At 38.6% G+C, this 22,081-nt stretch overlaps 1 protein-coding gene across 1 annotated transcript in view; it reads right to left on the reverse strand.

Annotated features, from left to right (window-relative positions):
* Positions 1 to 11,409: 11,409 nt before the first annotated feature.
* Positions 11,410 to 22,081, reverse strand: part of MIB1 (MIB E3 ubiquitin protein ligase 1) — a gene marked incomplete at its 5' end in the record, with an annotated part of 123,070 nt that continues 112,398 nt past the window's right edge. The window contains 4 exons of the mRNA XM_081097466.1: positions 11,410 to 12,560; positions 16,382 to 16,482; positions 17,924 to 18,037; positions 20,524 to 20,602. Of these exons, the coding sequence (XP_080953592.1) occupies positions 12,420 to 12,560; positions 16,382 to 16,482; positions 17,924 to 18,037; positions 20,524 to 20,602 (435 nt within the window). The 3' untranslated portion in view covers positions 11,410 to 12,419. The remainder of the gene's footprint in view (positions 12,561 to 16,381; positions 16,483 to 17,923; positions 18,038 to 20,523; positions 20,603 to 22,081) is intronic.

The raw sequence follows: 22,081 nt of genomic DNA on the forward strand, positions 1-22,081 counted from the left end.
CGCTTAGTCAAAATGGAACTTCCCTCCTGTCAAGGGGGCGGAGAGGGAGGGGATTGGATACTTAGGGAGTTTCTTAATAAAAAATATGCTTATTCAGATATAATTGCAAGATCTAGAAAATTAAAAATTAATTTGTAACCATATTTTATGTACAGCAATCTGTAACTAAAATATCATTTTAAGTTAAAAGTAAAGAATGAATTAGATTTTGTGCTCATTCCATTTGTTTCATTCCACATGGTAATGTGAGGATGGAATGCAGATGCCAGATGAATTCAGCTTGAATAAAGCAGCGTGAGGAGAAAGAGCATGTGAAGGTCAGATAGGTCTGTTCAATAATAGAATGATCCTCCTTTGTCCCAATACTAAGCCCAGAGTGGTTATGGTAGTAACAGGTCTTTAATTCACTAAGAGGATTTTACTGACCCCTTGTGGAAGAGAGAGGTTGGCGCACTCAATGAAGATCCCAGTTTGGGGAACTTACTTTCATACAGGAAATCCTTTTGGGGGTAGAAGGGGGATCAAGGAGCAGAAAGGTGAGGTAGGTTATTCAACTTGAAGTTCTCATATACTGTTACTCCTCGCATCAGCTGTCTTCCGGACACACATCAGAGCTCTCATCAAAGGCAGATATGTGATGTTGAGATCATGGCCTTTACCTGTCTTAAAAAAAGAAGGGAGGGAGGGAGGAAGAGAAGATGAAAAAAAGGCCAATTTTGGACCCTAGCACAGCTACTAACTGAAGACTATAAGCAATTTGTTTAAGTTCTCTGAGTCTCCCCCTCCTCATAGGTGAAATGAAACGTGGATGATGTCTATAAATTGCCTGTGCATGGCACATAGTAGGTGCTAAATAAGTGTTTATGTTGCTATCATTAAACATAATGATGTCATACTTACTCATTGCCCTGATGTTCATTACACAGTTACTTCACACTCCTGCATAGAACATCTTTCAAAAAGAGAAAGGGGGGTGGGGGGGAGAAGTTTCTCTTTAATGAACAGTTTCCTCATTTGAGACCAGGTTTGACACAGTCTCTGATAATGCACACTTCTTGTTAAAGAAGCTTGGTTTCCCTTGTGCAAGCAGCATTCCATGTGAGGAAGGGGCAAGGGGGCAGAGAATACCACCTCCCTTCCCCAGTGGAGCAGCAGAACAGTCCTGGGCTCTGGTGTGCCTTCATTTAGCTTTCTGTAAGAAATGCCTGCTTGCCCTAGACCAGTGGTTGGCAAACTCATTAGTCAACAGAGCCAAATATCAACAGTACAACGATTGAAATTTCTTTTGAGAGCCACATTTTTTAAACTTAAACTATATAGGTAGGTACATTGTTATTAACTTAATGAAGGTACTCCTAAGGCTTAGGAAGAGCCACACTCAAGGGACCAAAGAACCGCATGTGGCTCGCGAGCCGCAGTTTGCCAACCACTGCTAGGCAGTTTGGCTCAGTGGACAGAGCATAAGCCTGCAGGCCAAAGGATCCCAGGTTCGATTCCCATCAAGGGCACGACCTTGGTTGCAGGCTCCTCCCTGGGCCTGGCCCGGCCCTGGTTGGGGCTCATGTAGCTCTCTCTAAATGATCAATGGGAAAATATCCTCGGAAAGAGAGAGAGAGAGAGAGAGAGAGAGAGAGAGAGAGAGAGAGAGAGAGAGAGAGAAAGAAGAAGAAGAAGAAGAAGAAGAAGAAGAAGAAGAAGAAGAAGAAGAAGAAGAAGAAGAAAAAGGAAGGAAGGAAGGAAGGAAGGAAGGAAGGAAGGAAGGAAGGAAGGAAGGAAGGAAAAAGACCTGCTCACTCTCGCCAGTTTGGCTCAGTGGTTGGAGTGTCAGCCAGCGGACTGATTCTGGTCAAGAGCATGTACCTTGGTTGCAGGCTCGATCCCCAGCCCCAGTCAGGGCAAGTGTGGGAAGCAACCAATCGATGTGTTTCTCACACATGGATGTTTCTCAGCATCTCTGGGAGGATGGGCTCTCTCAAGCAGGGAGGCGGTAAAATGTAGAGAAGGGGCATTGCAGACAGCCTTCTATGGTCCTATGATTAGTTTCAGCCTTTCAGGGAATCTGTCCCTGCGCTGTCACCTTCCCAAGTGCTTCTCAGTATTCTCCCCCTTAGATGAGACAGGAAGGCTGGTGGGGAGGCTGAATTCGGCATTGGCCTTCCCCAAACAGAAGCCTAAAGTGGGCTGGACTTAGGCTCTGGCAGAATAGTTTTCCTTCAGGGCAGGCCTTGTTCAGGTGCACAAAATGCTCTGGGTGTGTCAGAATGGCTGCTTTTTTCTCCTCAGGCCAGAAGCATAGGGGATGTGCCTCCGATCTTCACCGTAAGAACCTGGTAGGCCTCTTAGTGGTAAAATTCGGGGGGGGGGGGGGGGCGCGGAGTTTTTCACTCTCAAGTTTGTCCACACTGAGCCGCCAGCATTTAGTCAATTAGTTGAGGGTTTCCTCCCCTGGCACTGGTTCCAGCTTGGTGTTAGTTAGCTCCTGGGTTCTCTGGAACTGCCTGTGTCCAGTTTCTGCAGCACTGGCTCCTGTGGCCTCACTTCTCTGATCAAATAAGACTTGTTGATTTTCAGTGTGTTCAGCTTTTTTCTTGTTGTGAGAAGAGGGGTGTCACCTGATCTCCTTACATAGCAGACCAGAAACCGTAAAGCCAGACTTCTTTTTAAAGGACAATAATTATTGAGTTAATACAGAGGCCAGATGGAAGTGGGAAGGGGTTGTCACAGTGAGACCAGGTAGAACACTTCTGAAATTATCCAGGCAGAGCTGATGGGAGTGGAGATGAAGACTAAAGAGATATTTCCAAAGAAGCAATAGCAGAATCTAGCAAATAATTAGATGTGATAAAAAGTATTCAAATATGACTTAAGTTTCTACTTTAAAAAACTGGGTAATAGGATTAATACAAGTATACTAGAAATAGTCTATTTAACACTAAGACATACTAGGTTTGAGATGCCTGCATATCTATTCAAATATGCCCGAAGGAAGTTGGGAATAAGAACCTTAGGATGTAGAATCAGGAATCTTCCAAACATATAGATAACTGAGCCACAGTAATGGCAAGATCATCAATATAGAATATGAAGATGAATAAGAAATAGTATGTAACATACCAGCGCATTTATAAACCAGGGTATCATTCATACTTTCCTCTAGACCAGTGGTCAGCAAACTGCGGCTCGGGAGCCACATGCAGCTCTTTGGCCCCTTGAGTGTGGCTCTTCCATAAAATAACACGTGGGCAAGCATGTACAGTGCAATTGAAACTTCGTGGCCCATGCGCATGTTGGGGTCCAACCCCAGCAGGTCCAGGGGTTCCCAAAGGTGTGGACGGAGTCAGCGAAGAAGAAATGAAACGGAGACAGCATTCAGTTGATCAGCAGCCTAGCCAGGTTCTCTAGCCAGGATCTCCAGCCAGGTTCTGTGTTTTATTGTCTTGTTACATCTGTATTTATACCAGTTGATTTTAATCCTGTCAATTTCTATTCCAAAGGTTAGGGCATTTCTTATCTCCATTCCAGGGAGTAAAGATTATGTAGCTTAAGCGTGATTGTTCGTAGTTAAAGTGATTAACTACCCACCTGGCACTTAGTTAAGCGGTTTTATTCCCTCCCTAACTTCAGGGAAAAACTCCTACCTGGGGAAACAAACTTTCTCGGAGAGGTGACCTTGGTTAAAACACATAGAGCCAAGAAAGGGAGCAAACATATTAAGAACAGTATGCCATATACGCCAGGTCCCTTGAAACATGTTGTGCAGATGTTTCTTCCCTGCAGCAACTGTGTCAAGCAGCAAGGATGGACCAGCTTCCGGCATGCGCAGAAGTCAGTATTTTGTGGAAGAGCCACACTCAAGGGGCCAAAGAGCCGCATGTGGCTCGTGAGCCACAGTTTGCCGACCACTGCTCTAGAACATTCAAAATTTTAAGCAAATTATTTCCTTTGAGACCATCCCACATTCATCAACCAGGAACTGCCTACATGCTACTTCTACTAATCTTGGTGGGTTTAATGAACCTCTCAATGAAATCATATCAGTTCTCTAAATCTACTGCTGAGAGTATTTTCTCTACCTATAGAATATTTAGTAATACAGGCCCAAATTCCCATCTATCCCTGTGGTGGGCAGAATAATGCCCCCTCCCCCCAAAAGATGGCCATGTCCTAATCCCTGGAAACTATGAATATATTACATTATGTTATGTTATGAATATGTTATGTGTTATGAATGTTATGGCAAAAGAGAATAAAAATTGCAGGAATTAAGGTTACTTGTCAACTAAAATTGAAATAAAGAGATACCTGGATTATCCAGTGGGCCTAATGCCTTCGGGGTGGAAAAGTAGAAGAGGCAATGTCAGTAATGCAATGTGAGATTCAATCATCCGACGCTGGTATTGATGGAAGGAGGCCAAGGAACATGGGCTGCCTCTAGAAACCAGAAAAGGCAAGGAAATGTCTTCTCCCCAAGAGCATCCATAAAGGAACAGAGCCCTGACAATACCTTGATTTTAGCCCAGGGAGATTCACATCAGACTCTGACCTCCAGGGCTATAAGGTCAGCAGTGTCTACTATTTTAAGCCACTACGTTCATAACAATGTTATAGCAGCAATACAAAATGAATAGGATACTCTTGTACTAAAACATACATACTAAAAGCATATAATCTTTCCGAACATCACTCTTTCTTCAGTGTGGTTTGGCCATGGTCAGTAATCAAAGGCTCTCTGATTTGATTGTTTTCCTATTAAATCAAAGTTAACTTTACCTTCAGGAGCTTTTTCCAAATTTTATGTAATGGGAAGAGAGAGGGAAGGAGGGTAATATTCTTAAATATATGAGAAATAATGAATATTTATATTGACTTGAAAATTGGCCTTTCAGAAAGCTGCCACATCTGAGAATGAAAGGAACTGGTCTGGTATAAAGGCACACCTAAAGCATGACATTTGATTAGAGCAGCAATTTTTAAACTTTTTCATCTCATGGCACTTAATAAAATTCTGCTCCACACCAAAAATTATGTTTGTTGCCAATCTGACCAAAAAACTAGGTATAATTTTGATTCATTCACACCGGACGGCAATTGTTGTGTTGGTTGTTGTAACTTTTTTATTTGACATTTAGGGATAAGAGGTCAGTCCCCTGACTAGCCAGGAATTGCATATGGCACTGGTTGAAAATCTCTGGATTAGAGCACTAGTGCACAGGCAGCATGGCCTAACAGTCTCATTGATATATCACCGTCTTAGCCATTGATGGTCTCTTTCCTGGTCTTGTTTTATAATTACAGGTGTATTTTTTTTTTTTTGGCCTTACCAATATACTAGTAAAAATGAGTTTATCAGCTAGTTTTGTTATAAACCGAAAAACTAGTATTATAGAATTGTACACCTGAAACCTATATGAATTTAGGAACCAATGTCACCCCAATAAGTTCAATAAAAAATAAAATAAAGGGGAAAAACTACTAGCCAAATGATCATTCTTCAGCAATGAACGTATCTGAGATCATTTCTGGTGTTCTACTTTCACCAATGCACTTATTCTATCTCATAAATGCCTACACTGATCTGTAATACACCATTTAAAAGTTTTCATTGTCAGTAAATTTGGGAAATTCCACACTATGAGACTAACAAACAAGTTTAACTTCTGTGAAGGATGAATAACTGTTAATGATAAGAAAATATATATAAGTCGGGTTTTCTACAATGGCTTTATTTTTAAACTTATACAGTTTCATTTAATAAAATATTACCACAAAATATCTAATTATACAGCAACAGAAAAACAAAAATACAGTTAGAGGTTATCCAAAAATAAATTCACAATTTGAAGTTGAAATACATGTTTTTTTCAAATAAACAATTTAAGATTGTTTCAGACGGCTTTCCTCTTAAACGTCTGAGAGACACATGCTCAATCTTTTGAACTCAAACTAGACAACCTCTCAATAACTTCACAAGTAAGTTCTTCTATTAACGTGAGAAATAAAATAACCCTCAAACCATTCAATTACTAATTTAGTCACAAAATTTACTTGGCTACTCTTGAAAATGAAATCTATATCTGAATTGTGAAGAGGAACAAACTTTTTATACAAAAAGTTGAGTCTTCCTAACTGATTTATTTTCTATTAAATGATCCTATTCAAACTACTTTCACAATATATCTTAATCCTGAAAGAGTTCGAGGTGTTAAAATACGAAAAGCTTCTTTGGCCCTTTGGATAGAGGTACCTTATATGTAAACAACTGTAATGAGAGCCTTCTAGATGTGGACACTATATCTTACTGAGTTGGAGATGTGTGTCCTTGTTTCTGAAAGACATAGAAATTTATTTCCTTATAATAAAAGAGTTGATATACTGAGATTTGTTTTCAAATGCCTTATCAAAATTCATGTATATGTCTATAAAGAATAGGTTCAAAAGATCAGAGGAAAGCATTCCATAATGATATTACATCATAGGTTTTATTAATGGTAAATGTTTGCATTTATTTTTAAAAGCTTAGCTCTTGCTAAGCACCTTTAAAAAAAAAAAAAAAGCTAATAAGCAAAGAATCATTTGCCATACAAAAACTATATTCACAAATAAGACTTTAAATTTAATCAAGTGAAAGCTAAAAACCACTGGAAAAAATACAAAGCAAAACTCTGCTGAGTCAATTCAATTGCTTTCTATCACTGAATATACAGTATTTAGGATGATACAAGCATACTGAACTTAAAAAGTAATTTTGTGGATTCAATCTAAGCAAGACTGGCAGTAAGACTAGCATAATGACAAGTAATTCCTGATTTCCACTCCCACTCCCCAAAATTTCTTCCAACTGAATCACGTGAACAAAAGGTCTCTTTTTCATTTGCGAGGAAGACCATCCTCATTTCATATTCCAAAGGAAAACTGAGCCCCATCTCCTCGTCCCAGAGGCTATACATGGCTTCACATAATGACCTCACATAGAATTACTCTTCTAGTAACAGTGTTGTGGCCATAAGCAATCAGTTTTAAAAAAAAGAAAAGAAAACAAGAAAAAACCTATCAAGTGCAAATCTAGAAGACTTCCTTTAAAGAATTACCCAAACCTAGCACACATACAGTATCGCTATTACACAAGCTTAAGCAATACAACTTACAAACATGTGTAGGATAATACACACACACTATGCCTTCTATAAAGTTTTAGTAGTGTTGCCAAGTTAATAATTCTTTCAAGGCACTGAAGAATTGTGTAGATGAATTTTCCAAAATATAATTACCAATTGCTTCAACTGTTAAAAAGCCCTGAGTCAGAACTTTCAATAGCTTCCTGAAATTATGTATTTCAGCCAAAATGGCACCTTTATTTACTTTATAGAAAATTACAAGACCAGTTTTGCTTTTTGGAGGAAAGAAGTCATGTTTATGAAACAAAATCAAATAGACTATAAGGAAAAGTAAGCTATTGGCAGTATTATCTTTCTTACACATTTTATGCATGTCAATTCAACTTGTAGTTATGGATTTAGGTACCAAATTGACGTGGCAAGTCACCTTTCCTGTACCTGTTGCTTAAATCCTCAACTAAAAATTTCAATTTTAACCTTGGGTTTCCATCTCCTCCTTAATCACAAATATGAATAAATGCTGGAAAAAATAATATTCTGATAGAAAAGGAGGTAGAAAATGCTAATGTAGCAACTTACAATTTTAACTCAGCACCTCCACTATCTAGTTCATATTTTAATACTCATTTCACCCATTGTTAACCATTTTTCAGTAAACTGAGGCTCAATCTAAAGGAGTCCCCCCTCACTGTAGCAAAGCAATGTACACATGAGACAGCACTGAATAGTTTTTCCTCAAATTTAATGTTTTAAAGAAGTACAACTGTAATTACTAATACTATTATAGTTTTATATATATGTTAAAGTTCCAAGGCTATATATGACTACCAAGTAATATCAGTAAGCATTCCTATCATAATAGTCAAGCAAATAAAATTGCTTTTTTGAGAGAAAAAAATATATTTGAAACAGTTACATGTAGACTTAAAGACAACTTACATTTTTCAACAAGGCACACATAATTGTGAAAATCTTTTACCTTCCCAATTTAGTACAAGTTCAAAGCTTAACTAATTCTAATGTTTAAAATGTGTTTCTTTCCTCTGGTTCAAAATGAACTCACAAACCCTTCCAATTAACAGACTTTTAAAACCTACTCAATTATGACTGATGATAATTGTAGGGGTGGGGGAAGAAGTTCTGTCATCCCCCAAATTTTAGAAACTTGATGTTTACCATGACTTTAGATCTTGCAAACACTAACAATTAAGATAATTCAGGCATTTTTATATTTAATCAAAATTCTACTCCAGTTGGGGGAGGAGGAGTTTGTGTTTTAATGGGTATAGAGTGTCACTTTTTCAAGATGAGATTGTTTCACAACAATCTGAATTTACTTAACACTAGTGAACTGTACACTAGAAAATGGTTAAGATGGTAAATTTCATGTTGTGTTTTACCATAAAAGAAATGCAAAAACTTCTATTCCAAAGTTCAATTTGTTTTTTCAAAGAGGAGTGTAAGAGATCTTTTTTCTTTTAAATATATTTTATTGATTTTTTACAGAGAGGAAGGGAGAGGGATAGTTAGAAACATCGAAGAGAGAGCAACATCGATCAGCTGCCTCCTGCACACCCCACACTGGGGATGTGCCTGCAACCAAGGTACATGCCCTTGACTGGAATCGAACCTGGGACCTTTCAGTCCGCAGGCCGACGCTCTAGCCAAACCAGTCAGGGCCCAAAGTTCAATTTTTACACAAATTATTACTATAAAATACTTTAGACATTCCGAGAAGGTAAGTGCTTTTCCTTTTGGATTTTTTTTAAAGCAAGCTGTATCAAAGCCTGTAATTTCCAAAACAATTGTCAATTAAACTACACTGGAAACTGGTTGAAAGGCCCTTTCTATTATCCAATTAAATGCACTTACTGCTTTGATAAAATCTACATGATCCCCTTTTCCCTCTAATTCAAGCACTTGACATTTCTTTTTTACTTTAGCAACACCCTACTGTTTTCCCTATCCTACCCCATCACTAAGTCTCTTAGTTCATAAATTTAACTAATTCCTACTCCAAAAGGGTCCAAAATTGATAACAAAAATGGCAATTGGGCAACACAGACTAGAGAGTATATTTCTATCATGTAAAAATGAAGCAAGCTTTGAAATTTGAATTGGATAAATCTTAAGCAACGTGCATTTCAATATGCTAGGATAGTCTTACAGGCTAAAGCCATCAAATATATAAATTTAAGAATTATTTTCAACATTATCAATTAAATTTATGCCTCAGTAGCTAGCTGGCCAATTTGCAATGTTTAAAATTAATAACCAAGCATAATTTGGCCAGCTAAACTAACCACTTGTCTAATATATTCCTATGCTAACACAAAATGATCTTTTCTTGAAAAACGATCTTGCTCCCAACAAAATTAAGTATGTTTATAGTATAGTATAAGCAGTAACAATGTTAAATTATGTGAAGAAAAACAATTGGAATAGCACCACCATCTGGTAAGTTGTATGTTTTGGGTAACAAAGCTGACAATCTTAGAAGAATAAGAGAAAATGTAGGAGTGAGGGGGTAGAGAGAATCCAAATACTACTTGATAACTCTTATAAAACATTAGGAAATGCTATCAATACCTTTGGATCCCTCTTTGTCTATAGATTACTTCAAATATATGACTGCATGATAAATTCTGTATGTGCTAAGGTGCTGACCATTGTTTTCAATGTTGTTTATCTAGCCCCTGAAGCCCAATATGTTTTTTAATGAATGGATATTAGTTTTGTTTTGTTTTAAATGATTCCAGGAAAAGTAAAAGCTCTTTGAGGTATAAGATGAAGAGATGGTAATGAGAAGGAAACACACCTAACTGGGAAAGTACTGCTAAGCGACATATATAATAAGAGGTAGCAGTTTCACAGTTAGAGGAAACTCACGTAAGTTCCTATTTTCTCTCATGATCCCCAAATATATTTAAAATAATTTTTCAGGTGGTTGAAAATGTGACTAGAGAAACATTTTCTATTCGTTAAGTAAATTTCAAAGTGGTACAAATACAGAAAATCACAAGTGCATAGCACTATAATTATAGTGACTACCTTTTGTAATAGTTTATGTTATTATATTTTTAATATGATGGAACTAAACAAATCTGGAAGATGAAATTGCCTTTTAGGAATATAAGTTTTAGCACTGCAGCTCAGAAGACAAATAAAAAGGATTTAAATAGAGCTCTAGACCATAAAATCCTCCGGTTGGCCAAACTATGCGTGAGTCAGCCAGGTGTTCCCTCTTACCAGTGGATCTACTGGAAAAGAGATGGGCGGCCTAGGGCATGGAAGAAAAGGAAAATCCTGACTTACACTGTCTTCAAATCTAAAAGAGCATAGTTTGTCTCATTAGGTGAACATCATCAGTCAGATGTTTTATCATTTTATAACTTCAAATAGCCTTAGTGGCCCTTTATTAGATAACTGAGTAGAGTCAATAAATTTTCAAATGTAAATTTATAAAAATTTTACCATTCTCAATGACGTTACTCAGCTAAACACAGATATGGAGTTACCAAGACTATAAAATCAGCCAGCAAAGCTCACCATTGTTTTCTCCAGCACTTGCAATGGCAGAAGCCATTAAGTAGTCAGAATCATGATGCTCTGAGGGCTAGAGACTTAATACTTTCAAAGTTAGTTGTTGTGGCAGAAAAAAATGACGTAAGAATCAGATTCAGAGGGGGAAAAAACTACCAAAAAGATAACTATCCTTAGGAGTAAGCTTATACACAGTATTTAGTAGACACTATTGTAAACAGCTGGTATCTTAATAATCTAGCAGCAATGAACCCCAAAACTCTTATTTATGTGTATACATATCCTAGATAAGATTACTCATTAAAAGGAGAGAAAATTATTAGATGCTCTAAAGTCAAAGTTTAAGTTTAAAAAATTTACGGGTAATTGGACATATTTCTGTAAATGTCCTAGTTACTCTTTGTGAAGTATTTATTTTTAGGTTATTTACTATGTCTTGGGTATTGTTGGCAATTTAAATAATGTCCTTGTCTGTAGGTATAAAGGGAGACTGTTTTCTTTATAGGAAGCCTCACTATCTGAGAGAGAATGGAAGCAAGGCCTAGGATCAGTATCACTGTCAGAATTAACAGACACAGAGAAGAAAGAACTGCTGCCTTTGGGCAATGCATTATCCTTCTCAGATCACTAGGGTATTGCTGTTGTTGAGTATATTAGAAAGGCTGAATTGAACTTCAGAGACCAATCAGGGTATTATTGTTTCACTGGACAGATCAAGCCTGGATAAGTAACCACAAGGAAAACTGAGGAATACTTTTCACAGGCATTTTTTTAAAGGCTAACTGAACAGAACAGTGTATAAATTAACATAAGAAAGGCAATCATTAACAGCAGTTAATAGATACTCTCTGACTGAATAATTTTCCTCCCTACAGTTCCCCACTATAATTTTTCCTTTTCATGTCTACCCATCATTTTGATACTGACAACTGGATTCAAGTTTCCTTTTCCCTTTAAATCTAGAAAAATAAGCTAAATGCAAAGCCATTATTCTCTCATTCTATGATTCCATTTACTCTAAGGCAGCTGTTCTCAACCTGTGGGTCGCAACCCCTTTGGGGGTCGAACGACCCTTTCACAGGGGTCGCCTAAGACCATCCTGCATATCATATATTTACATTACAATTCATAACAGTAGCAAAATTACAGTTATGAAGTAGCAACGAAAATAATTTTATGGTTGGGGGTCACCACAACATGAGGAACTGTATTTAAAGGGCCAGAAGGTTAAGAACCACTGCTCTAAGGATTCAGAAACAATCATTTGGATAACTTTGTTACCTTAAAAAAAATTCACTCTTTAATATTCCCCATATGTGACAGAATAGTTTGACTTGCCCCTTTCATTTGATGCATAACTTTTCTAAGTACCTGTGTCAACTCACTGTATCAAATTATGATAAACTGAAGGATAGCATATTATAACGAAATGTATCTTCTGAGGTCTAACAAATTTATAACAGAAGATCTTTAAAGGATTTTTCCTCCTTCATAGATTTTCCCTTCAGCCAATAATAAATTATCTTGAAGTACACGGATTTGATGTTTCAAATTAAAATTAAAATAAAAACATAAAACACACACAACTTCAAACACTGTTTTGTAGAGTTATTTTGTTCTGGTACATTTACAGTTTAATTATACTCTAGTAAAGAAACTATAATATCCAAAATTAATTCATTAGAACCTCCAACTAGTTTAAAGGCTTACTAAGATCTCATGACCAAATACCTTAGCTAACAAAACACACTGAGTTTCTTGTTAATACAAAAGAATCCTTCGTTCAATAGCCTTGCGACAGATTGGACATTCACTCATTCGGTCTCCACAGAGTTGGCACGTTCCATGGCCACAGAGGAAAATCATATTCTTTAGACGATCCAAACACACTGGGCACATTGTCTGGATGGGAGATAATAAATAAAATAATAAATGCTGAGACATTTTATATTTTGAAAGTGTAGCATGTGACAACTCTGTAACATCATTTTCTTTTGTTTTAGTTAAGTAATCTTTTGTTGCTTAGAATTATTTTTAACTTAAAAAAAATTATTTTTAATTGAATGCCCAGCAGGAGAATTTGTGGCCGGTCAACCTTTTTCCATATTTAAAATAAAAGAGGAGAGAGTTATTCAGGTGCTTTCTCTTGGTAGCCCTGAAGAGGCCCTGAAAAAAAAATCCCATCAATTCCTCAGAAAATGAAGTGTGTCTTAGTGTTTAAATACTTTAATGATGAAACATGGTAATAAAGATAATTTAAGGAAGAAACTTCTTTGAATGGTAAACTTTGGATAAAGGTAGAGCTGAGTTATTCTTTTAGGATCCATATACGGTGTCATTATCTATATATATAAAAGCGTAATATGCAAATCAACTGGACAGCGGAACAACTGGTTGGCTATGACGTGCATTGACTCCCAGGGGGCAGATGCTCAATGCAGGCGCTGCCCCCAGCCCGCAGGCCCGATTACTTGATCGGAGCCTGCTGGCCAACCTCTTGGTACCTCCTCCCGGCCGGTAGGCTCTGATAGCCTGATGGGGAATGGGGAACTGGGGGTGGGTGGCAGTGAACATGGGTGGCGCCAGGGCCCCAATCGCCCCGCCGGTCACCCCACACACAGAGGGCGACTGGCAGAGGTGGCAGGGGGTGGGGCCGACTGCTGACAGGTGGGGAAGATCAGCTCTGATTGCAGGCCAGGCCTAGCGACCCTACCCGTGCATGAATTTCATGCACCAGGCCTCTAGTTTATTATAAAAAGAATTTTAATTCACAATCTTATCTAATAAGAGAAACATGCAAATTGACCATACCTCCGCTACACCCACAAGCCACGCCCACCAGCCAATCAGGAGCAAGTATGCAAATAAAACCAACCAAGATGGCGGCGGCCACGGAGCTGGAGCGAACAGGAGGCTTGGGTTGCTCCCGGCAATGAAGGAAGCCAAGCTTCCCACCTGCCCTGGCTGGCTGTGAGCTCCGCTCAAGGCTACAAAGTTTCAATTATAAAAGATAAATAAATCCCAGATACCTGCTTCCAGCCACTGTGGCCTCAGATTAAGGGGGGTCTGGGAGCCTGGGTTGCCCGGGGCCGTGGCCAGCCAGCAAACAGCCATCAGCCACTCACCCAGGCTGGCCAGGCACCCCAGTGGGGACCCTCACCCTGAAGGGGGTGTGGCCAGCTTGAAAACAGCCCTCAGCCCCTAACCCAGGCTTGCCACGCCCCCCCAACAGGGACCCTCACCCTATGAGGGCGTGGCCGGCCTGAAGACCACCACAGGCCCCTCGACCAGGCTGCCCCAGGCCCCAAGGGAACCCCCACCCTGATCCAGGACACCCTTCAGGGCAAACCAGCCGGCCCCCACCCATGCACCAGGACTCTATCTATACTAATAAAAGGGTAATATGCTAATTAGACTGGGAGACCTTCCGGACGTTCTTCTGGACAAAGCCATGGTGATGGGGCCGAGGCAGAGGCGGTTAGAGGCCAAGAGGGGAGGGCAGTTGTGGGTGATCAGGCTGGTAGGGGGGCAGGGCCGTTGGGGGTAAGCAGACCAGCAGGGGGGCCAGTTTGGAGTGAGAAGGCCAGCAGGGGGGCAGTTGGGGGCGAGCAGGCCAGTGGGGAGGGAAGGTGGGGGCAAGCAGACCAGCAAGGGAGGCAGTTGGGGGTTATCAGGCTGGCGGGAGGGGGGGCGGTGGCATTTGGAGGCAAGCAGGCCGGCAGGCAGAGTGGTTAGGGCAATCAGGCAGGTGAGCGGTTAGGAGCCAGCAGTCCCAGATTGCGAGAGGGATATCCGACTGCCGGTTTAGGCCCGATCCCTGTAAACCAGCAGTAGGACATCCTCTGAGGGGTCCCAGATTGGAGAGGGTGCAAGCCGGGCTGAGGAACACCCCCCCTCCCCCGGGCACGAATTTCGTGCACCGGGCCACTAGTTAGGAGATAAAATGCTTTTTCCCAGAAGGTGTATTCAAAAATCAGTTTTAACTGTCTAAGGAAAAAGAACTGAGATTCTAAGGAACTTCAAAAATTTTAAATCATTTTATTTTATACTAGAATGAGCTAAATATGTTCCTACTTTAATATTCCTACATTAAGAACTTATAAATCCATATTTATCTTTACTTGCTACTATATAACAAGTATTACTAGGTGTTGGATTTCAGAAGAAAAATTGACCCAATCATAGAGTTTTCATCTTTTCAGATGGGTGTTTTAATTCCTAATAAACATATACAGTTAGTTCTAAATTAGTTATCACAAGGGTCATTAGTTATCCTGGGTTACTATCTATTAACTATGTTATATTCTTACAAATTCAGACAGAAAAGGCAAGTGCTAACTCTAACAACTGCATGGCAACACTGATTCCTTTGAATTAAATCAGATGTAATTGCTGGGTCAAATAGCAAGGTTGGGGAGGAGAAAGACTTTCTTACCTATCCCTACAAGTTTTAGCTATTCTTTTCTTATTTTATTGTTGCTTTTATTAAATATTGGGTAGATATAAGAGCATTTCTTGTTTGTATGTATCTATAATAATAAAAGCATAATATGCAAATCGACCCAAAGGCTGAACAGCAGAACAACTGTCCTTCCAGACTACCTTCCGGACAAAGCCGGGGCTGAGAGGGCCAAGGCAGCCAGGGCTGCAAAGGCCTACTCTTGCAGGACTCTAGTAACATATAAAGAACAGTATGACCACCATGCAGTTTAAAACATAAAAGACTACCATTTATTTTGAAGCCCTTCCATACATCCTCCCCAATTCTTTCTATCTACTCCTCACTGATAACTATTCTGAATTTTACATTTATCTTTCCCTTGCTTCTCATTATGATGTGTGTGTGTATTTTGGAAGTATACCATCTATACATAAATGTACACAACTCATAAATGTACAGTTTTTTGTTTGTTTTTTAATTATATTTGTATTGATTTCAGAAAGGAAAGGAGAGGGAGAGAGAGATAGAAACATCAATGATGAGAGAGAATCATTGATTGGCTGCCTCCTACACGCCCCACACCAGGGACCAATCCCACAACCTGGGCATGTGTCTTGACTGGGAATCGAACCGTGACTTCCTGGTTCATAGGTTGATGCTCAACCACTGAGACACGCTGGCCAGGCATAAGTGAACAGTTTAATGGAAGTTCACAAACTCATAAAATGCATGTAATTGATAGTTAAGAAGTGGAGTATCAGTCCTCTAGAAATTTCTTTCATGCCTCCTCCCAGACATCCCAGGCAAGAAAACCACTACCCTTGATTTTAAACACCATCTGAATGATTATCTTTCCAAGTTTACATCCCCAAACATATTTTGTTTAGTTTATTAGATAAATGACAAATTTCCCAGTGTTTTTACTAACTGACATTCCTGCCAGCATTGTGAGTTACGGCTGCTACATATTCTGCCTAAACACATTGACAGTTTTTAACACTAAGTTTTTCCCACAGTCTGGTAAGTGGCAAAAGGTACCTCATAGTGGTTTTAATTTTTATTTATTACTAATGTGGTTTAGCATTTTTTCATGTTTATGGTCATTTGTGTGTTTCCTATTTTGGAAATCTTTCAACCAGATTTTACCTGCTGCAAATATTCAAATACTACAAGTGATACATTAATATGAGCCATTCCTATTATAGGAAACACTAGTAGTTTTATAGAAAAATATGAAATGCCACTCTCAGAACCATTTTTACCATGCAGAAAGTCTTATTACCTGCTCCTTAATGTCCTGCAACTGCTGCTGCAACTTCTGCACATCTGCGTTGACATTTGTATTATCTTTGTCCTTTTGCAACACTGGGATATTTCCACTTGCTATAATAGAGATAAAAAAAATCTAATGTTATGACTGTTTTGACAAAATAATGATTTTTTATTTCTAAAATTATTACTGTTTTATTAAAAAACACAAGACTATGCCCTAACCGGTTTGGCTCAGTGGATAGAGCGTCAGCCCGTGGACTGAAGGGTCCCAGGTTCGATTCCGGTCAAGGGCATGTGCCTTGGTTGCAGGCACATCCCCAGTAGGGGGTGTGCAGGAGGCAGCTGATCGATGTTTCTCTCTCATCGATGTTTCTAACTCTCTATCCTTTCCCTTCCTCTCTGTAAAAAAATCAATAAAATATATTAAAAAAAAAAACAAGACTATTATTAGAATCCTCTTTAAATATTGTTTTTACATGTGGACAACAGATCAGTAGTAATATTCATGTTATACTCCCTCACTTATAATTTTCAAAAAGAAATAGGTTTACACATTAATTTCAGATTTTATTTAACACAGCTAACCCAGACTTTTGGGTTTTTCAAGGCTCTACTTGCTTCCTTTGACAAGTTCACAAGTACATTTTATACTTACTTTCCCTGTTCCTGCACTGTATGAACCCAAGAAGACAAAACCCAAGAAGACAAGCAATTATTTTAGACAATTCTGGCAGCAAGCCACCTTTCCTTTATTCCCAATTCTACTTGTTGTTAGTGATCTGAGATGAGGAACTCCATGAAAAAAAGGCCATGATCAGTGGCCTACTAAATGGAGGGACATTTTTTATTTCACTTTTCCTGCTCTCTAGATTCTTGGTCTTTTATTCTAGTTAATCTATTCCTGGGATTATATTCTGCTCTACTGGTGATAAAGACAAAAGCCCTGGTACACTAATGTTTTCCTCATCTGTACACAGACCAAAGAAATCAAAGACACCAGCCAGCTTATAGTAGTGCAAAGATGAAAAACATTTTTACATAGAAATACTATTGAAAAGGTTAAAGGTAAATAATTTACTTTTCATCTTTCCACTTGTTCACTAGAATATTCTTCAGTTTATCTACAGGCACTCTGTCCAAATTATTATTCCATAAAATACTCAAATACTCTAGGTAAACCTGCTAGATATAGGAATAAGGTTAATACTTTAGTACACTAAAAATAATAATTTGTAATATGATGATCCCCCAAGATACACTAAACTTCATCTTTAAAATAGACAGCAAATTTTCTTTAAGCAAGCATACAATAATAATCTTTATATTACAGATGAAGGTGTCTTAAAAGACTAATGTTTAAAGTTCTATAATCATAGCGCAAGCCAGAAAATTTTCAGGTTTCTAGTAATGTAACAAGAGCAAAACCCTACCTGTTCCTCTGTAAATTTGAGTCATATACTTTATGTTTTACAAGACCACAGTGTTCTATACATGAGAAGATATGTTCAGGGAAGTCCCAACAAGATGGATAATGCGTAAGAAATCCACTTACAGATATCATCAGTGGTATCTTCTGAACTTTTACCTCCACAACACATAATAAAAGGCAGTCTTCGCTCAACCACTGCCCGACACTGCACACACTTTTTCATCAGGTTAGCACAGTCTGGAAAATAATGAATAAGAAGAGGGTTGCCTTTCTCTGCTCATTCTTATAATTTTAACACTGAGATAAAACACATCCTGCAGGCCAAACCCAACCAGTAGACTATTTTTGTAAATAAAGTTTTAATAGTCCAACCCTTTCATCAACATAGTCTATGGCTGCTTTGGCACTAAAATGGCAGAGTTGGGTAGTTGAAAACAGAAACTACACAGCCCACAAATCAAAAATATTTATCATTTAACCTTTTGCAGAAAAAAATTTGCTAACTTCTGCACTATGAAAACTTACATAGCTTGAGCTCTTGTAACTTAAAACAGAATTATCTTTCTACATGCACTCTGACCACTGATCATTATACCATAGGAATTATACCAGTCTTTGGTAAACAGAAACAATTACTTGTAGCAGAATGCTACAGTAGAAAACCTTAATCCAGTGGTTCTCAACCTTGGCTGCACATTAGAATCACCAGGGAATCTTTTGAAAATCCTGATTTCTGGGCCTCATCCTCCGGAAATTCTATTTCTTTGTTACTAATGTTGTGGCCCCACCCCATAACAAAGAAACAGAATTTCCGGAGGATGAGGCCCAGAAATCAGGATTTTAAAGATTCCCAGGTGATTCTAATGTGCAGCCAAGGTTGAGAACCACTGCCTTAATCCTTTCTTTAGTTGAACTGCCTATCAGAATGAAAAAGCAAATCTAGGTTACTGAGATTTATCTACCATGCAATTTGTATATTATGTTAGAAATATTAAAAATCAATACCTACTGAGTGAACTATTTTATAATAGGAGTTACCATGCTTTTACCTTGGGCCCATTAAAATAAGGTATCATTTATTAAATGTGTTTAAAATCCTTCACTGAAAAATGTAAAAAGCAAAGGGGAGATAATAGTAACACTGAAAAAGTATGAACTTGAAAAGAATAAAGGGGATATATAAAGGCAAAGTTTAAAACATCTCTTAAACTTTAATATTATCCTCATGAAGAAAAGATTTTTATAAGTTCTCTTGACATAGAGGTTAAACTAAGAATGGCTAAGAAGGCCAGAAATTATAACCCCAAATATTGCTGTGGATGGCTCAGTATTGGGTAAATTATGCAAGAAAAGCAATATTAAGGTGAAAACAAATGAAGATGTGCTAATTTTTTTTTAAATATATTTTTTATTGATTTTTTACAGAGAGGAAGGGAGAGAGATAGAGAGTTAGAAACATCAATGAGAGAGAAACATCGATCAGCTGCCTCCTGCACATCCCCCACTGGGGAAGTGCCTGCAACCCAGGTACATGCCCTTGACCGGGATCAAACCTGGGACCTTTCAGTCCGCAGGCCGACGCTCTATCCGCTGAGCCAAACCGGCTTTGGCAAGATGTGCTAATTTTATACGTGAGAAAGGACTAGACCAGCGGTTCTCAACCTGTGGGTTGTCAACCTGTGGGTCAAGACCCCTTTGGAGGTCGAACGACCCTTTCACAGGGGTCGCCTAAGACCATCAGAAAACACATATATAATTACATATTGTTTTTGTGATTAATCACTATGCTTTAATTATGTTCAATTTGTAACAATGAAAATACATCCTGCATATCAGATATTTACGATTCATAACAGTAGCAAAATTACAGTTATGAAGTAGCAACGAAAATAATTTTATGGTTGGGGGTCACCACAACATGAGGAACTGTATTAAAGGGTCGTGGCATTAGGAAGGTTGGGAACCACTGGACTAGACAAAATATTTCAACATTCATTTTTAGAAATAAGTTTCTATTGTGTGTGAGAAGCGATCATTTTGTGCTAAAACAAATAAAATAAAAATTTGACGTAGTGGAACCCAGCATATTTAGTATTCTTTAAGGCTCAGGAGCAAGGAGGAAAATAGGTGGCATTCTGGTTGAAAGAAATAGAAGGTACTAGAGGCCCACCAACTTTGTTGTTCATAAGTTATCAAAAAATGTGTTTCATTTTCTATTTTTATAGGCTGAGGAAGTTTGTATAGGCTGTAGAGAGCACCTGGGAAGGCACATGGGCATTTCTTTAATTATTGTCAGCTGAAGCCAAAGCCACGTCCTTCCTGGAAACACGTTTTGCCAAAAGGCAGGAGTGTTGTCAGCTTGACCTTCAGCCCAGGTGCCAGGGGGTGGGTTTTGTTATTTAAATCCAGCCAAGCACCAGGAATGAATACAACTCAGGCCCACCCAAGAATGCAAATAATCTCCTTTGTCTTGACTTCTAGTAAAACTTCCTGTTTTTTGCTCTATAAAATAAACAGGCTGTATCAGCTCTGGGTCACTGTCTCTGTCCCTGTCCCAATTAGAGGACAGCTGTCCCACCTGGCCCCAGCTTTTTTCTTCCATCTCTGTGTCTGTCTCTTTCTCTCATTTTCTCAATCCCCAGCCGCCCCTGCTCAGGAATCAGACTGCTCTCTAGTCGTGCTGGACGCGGAGTAGAGAGACATATTTACAATAGGCTACTTACTCTCACAAGCACACATGTGTCCACATGGTTGAAAAAGAACAGCTGCTTTCTTGTCTGAGCATACCACACATTCTTCAATCTACAAAAAAGAGGTTACACAGCAAAAGGGTGAACAACTACAGATAAAACTCTAAGTTTCTTTTGTATACAAATGTATTTCCTCTGTAAGGAAACAGTCTGGGCATGAGAAATTTAATACATACTTCTCTGTCCTCTACTTTCTTGGTTCCTCATTTTCCCTGCTTAGCAGGTTCTAGCTCCACTTTATTCTTCCTACCTGTCCTAAAGAATAATATAAAAAAATCTATTTCCTCTGAAGTTAGGTAGACCAGCCTAGACTTCAATTTTCTTTTCTTTTTTTTTCAAAAACTACTTTTGGGAGAAAAAATAAAAGAACAAATGACTAATATCAAAATAGATTTCCAATACTAATAAAAATTTAACCAGACTGCTAAAACCCAAGGGGATTTTTCTGTTTACCCACATCTGAGAAATGCTACCTAACACACCCAAGACCGTCAATTCTCCAACACTGGCTAGAGCCAAAAGTTTTGCGCTATTCTTTCTCTCTGATTTCTAAAGTCTCCCACAATCTATCCATAATTTCTCTCAATTTTACCTCCTCTTCATCAGTTAATCTGAGTTTTGAGTGTATAACTATTTCTTAACTTTGGCTTCTTTTATCCCCCACTCACCTATTCTTCTCCCTTATGACACACATTTAATTTATCCACATCTTTTTTTATTTAATATTACAACTCACCTATAACTTCATCTAAACAACCAAACAATGCATGCATGCTCACTCTCCCTGGACTTTCCAACTTACACCCTATATGTGCAGAGAATTTATACAGTTGTAGTAACACGGGAAAGCAGTAAGACATTGTATTTATATTCCTGGATTCAAATTCCAGAGCCAGTACTAACAAACTGCCTAATATTGTTGAGCTGCTGCCTTTTACAACTCTGAATGCTAAAGAACAATCCTTCACAGGGTAGTAAAGAGTAAATTAGAAGATAGGGAGAGGAGTCAGGTGACCCTTATTCAAGTATACCCTGAGACTGTGAGGACATAACTGAACTATGATATAGCAATAGGGAAGAGTAGAAAGAGTATTGAGAACATTTAAGAAGACTTGGTAACTAATAAAAAGTGAGGAATGAACGGTGTAGAAGTCTAGCACATATGCTAAGTTTCTGACTTAACTACTGATTCCAAACAGTTGAAAGAAGCAAATTTCAGTCTTCTACAGCTCATAGTACTAAGACTAGGGCAGTGATGGCGAACCTTTTGAGCTTGACGTGTCAGCATTTTGAAAAACCCTAACTTGCCGAAACCGGCTTGGCTCAGTGGATAGAGCGTCGGCCTGTGGACTGAAGGGTCTCGGGTTCGATTCCGGTCAGGGGCATGTACCTGGGTTGCGGGCATGCACGTCCCCAGTGGGAGATGTGCAGGAGGCAGCTGATCGATGTTTCTCTCTCATCGATCTTTCTAGCTCTCTCTCTCCCTTCCTCGCTGTAAAAAATCAATAAAATATATTAAAAAAAAAAAAAA

The sequence above is a fragment of the Myotis nattereri genome, assembly GCF_964212035.1.
Source record: "Myotis nattereri genome assembly, chromosome: 8".
Classification (NCBI taxonomy): domain Eukaryota; kingdom Metazoa; phylum Chordata; class Mammalia; order Chiroptera; family Vespertilionidae; genus Myotis; species Myotis nattereri.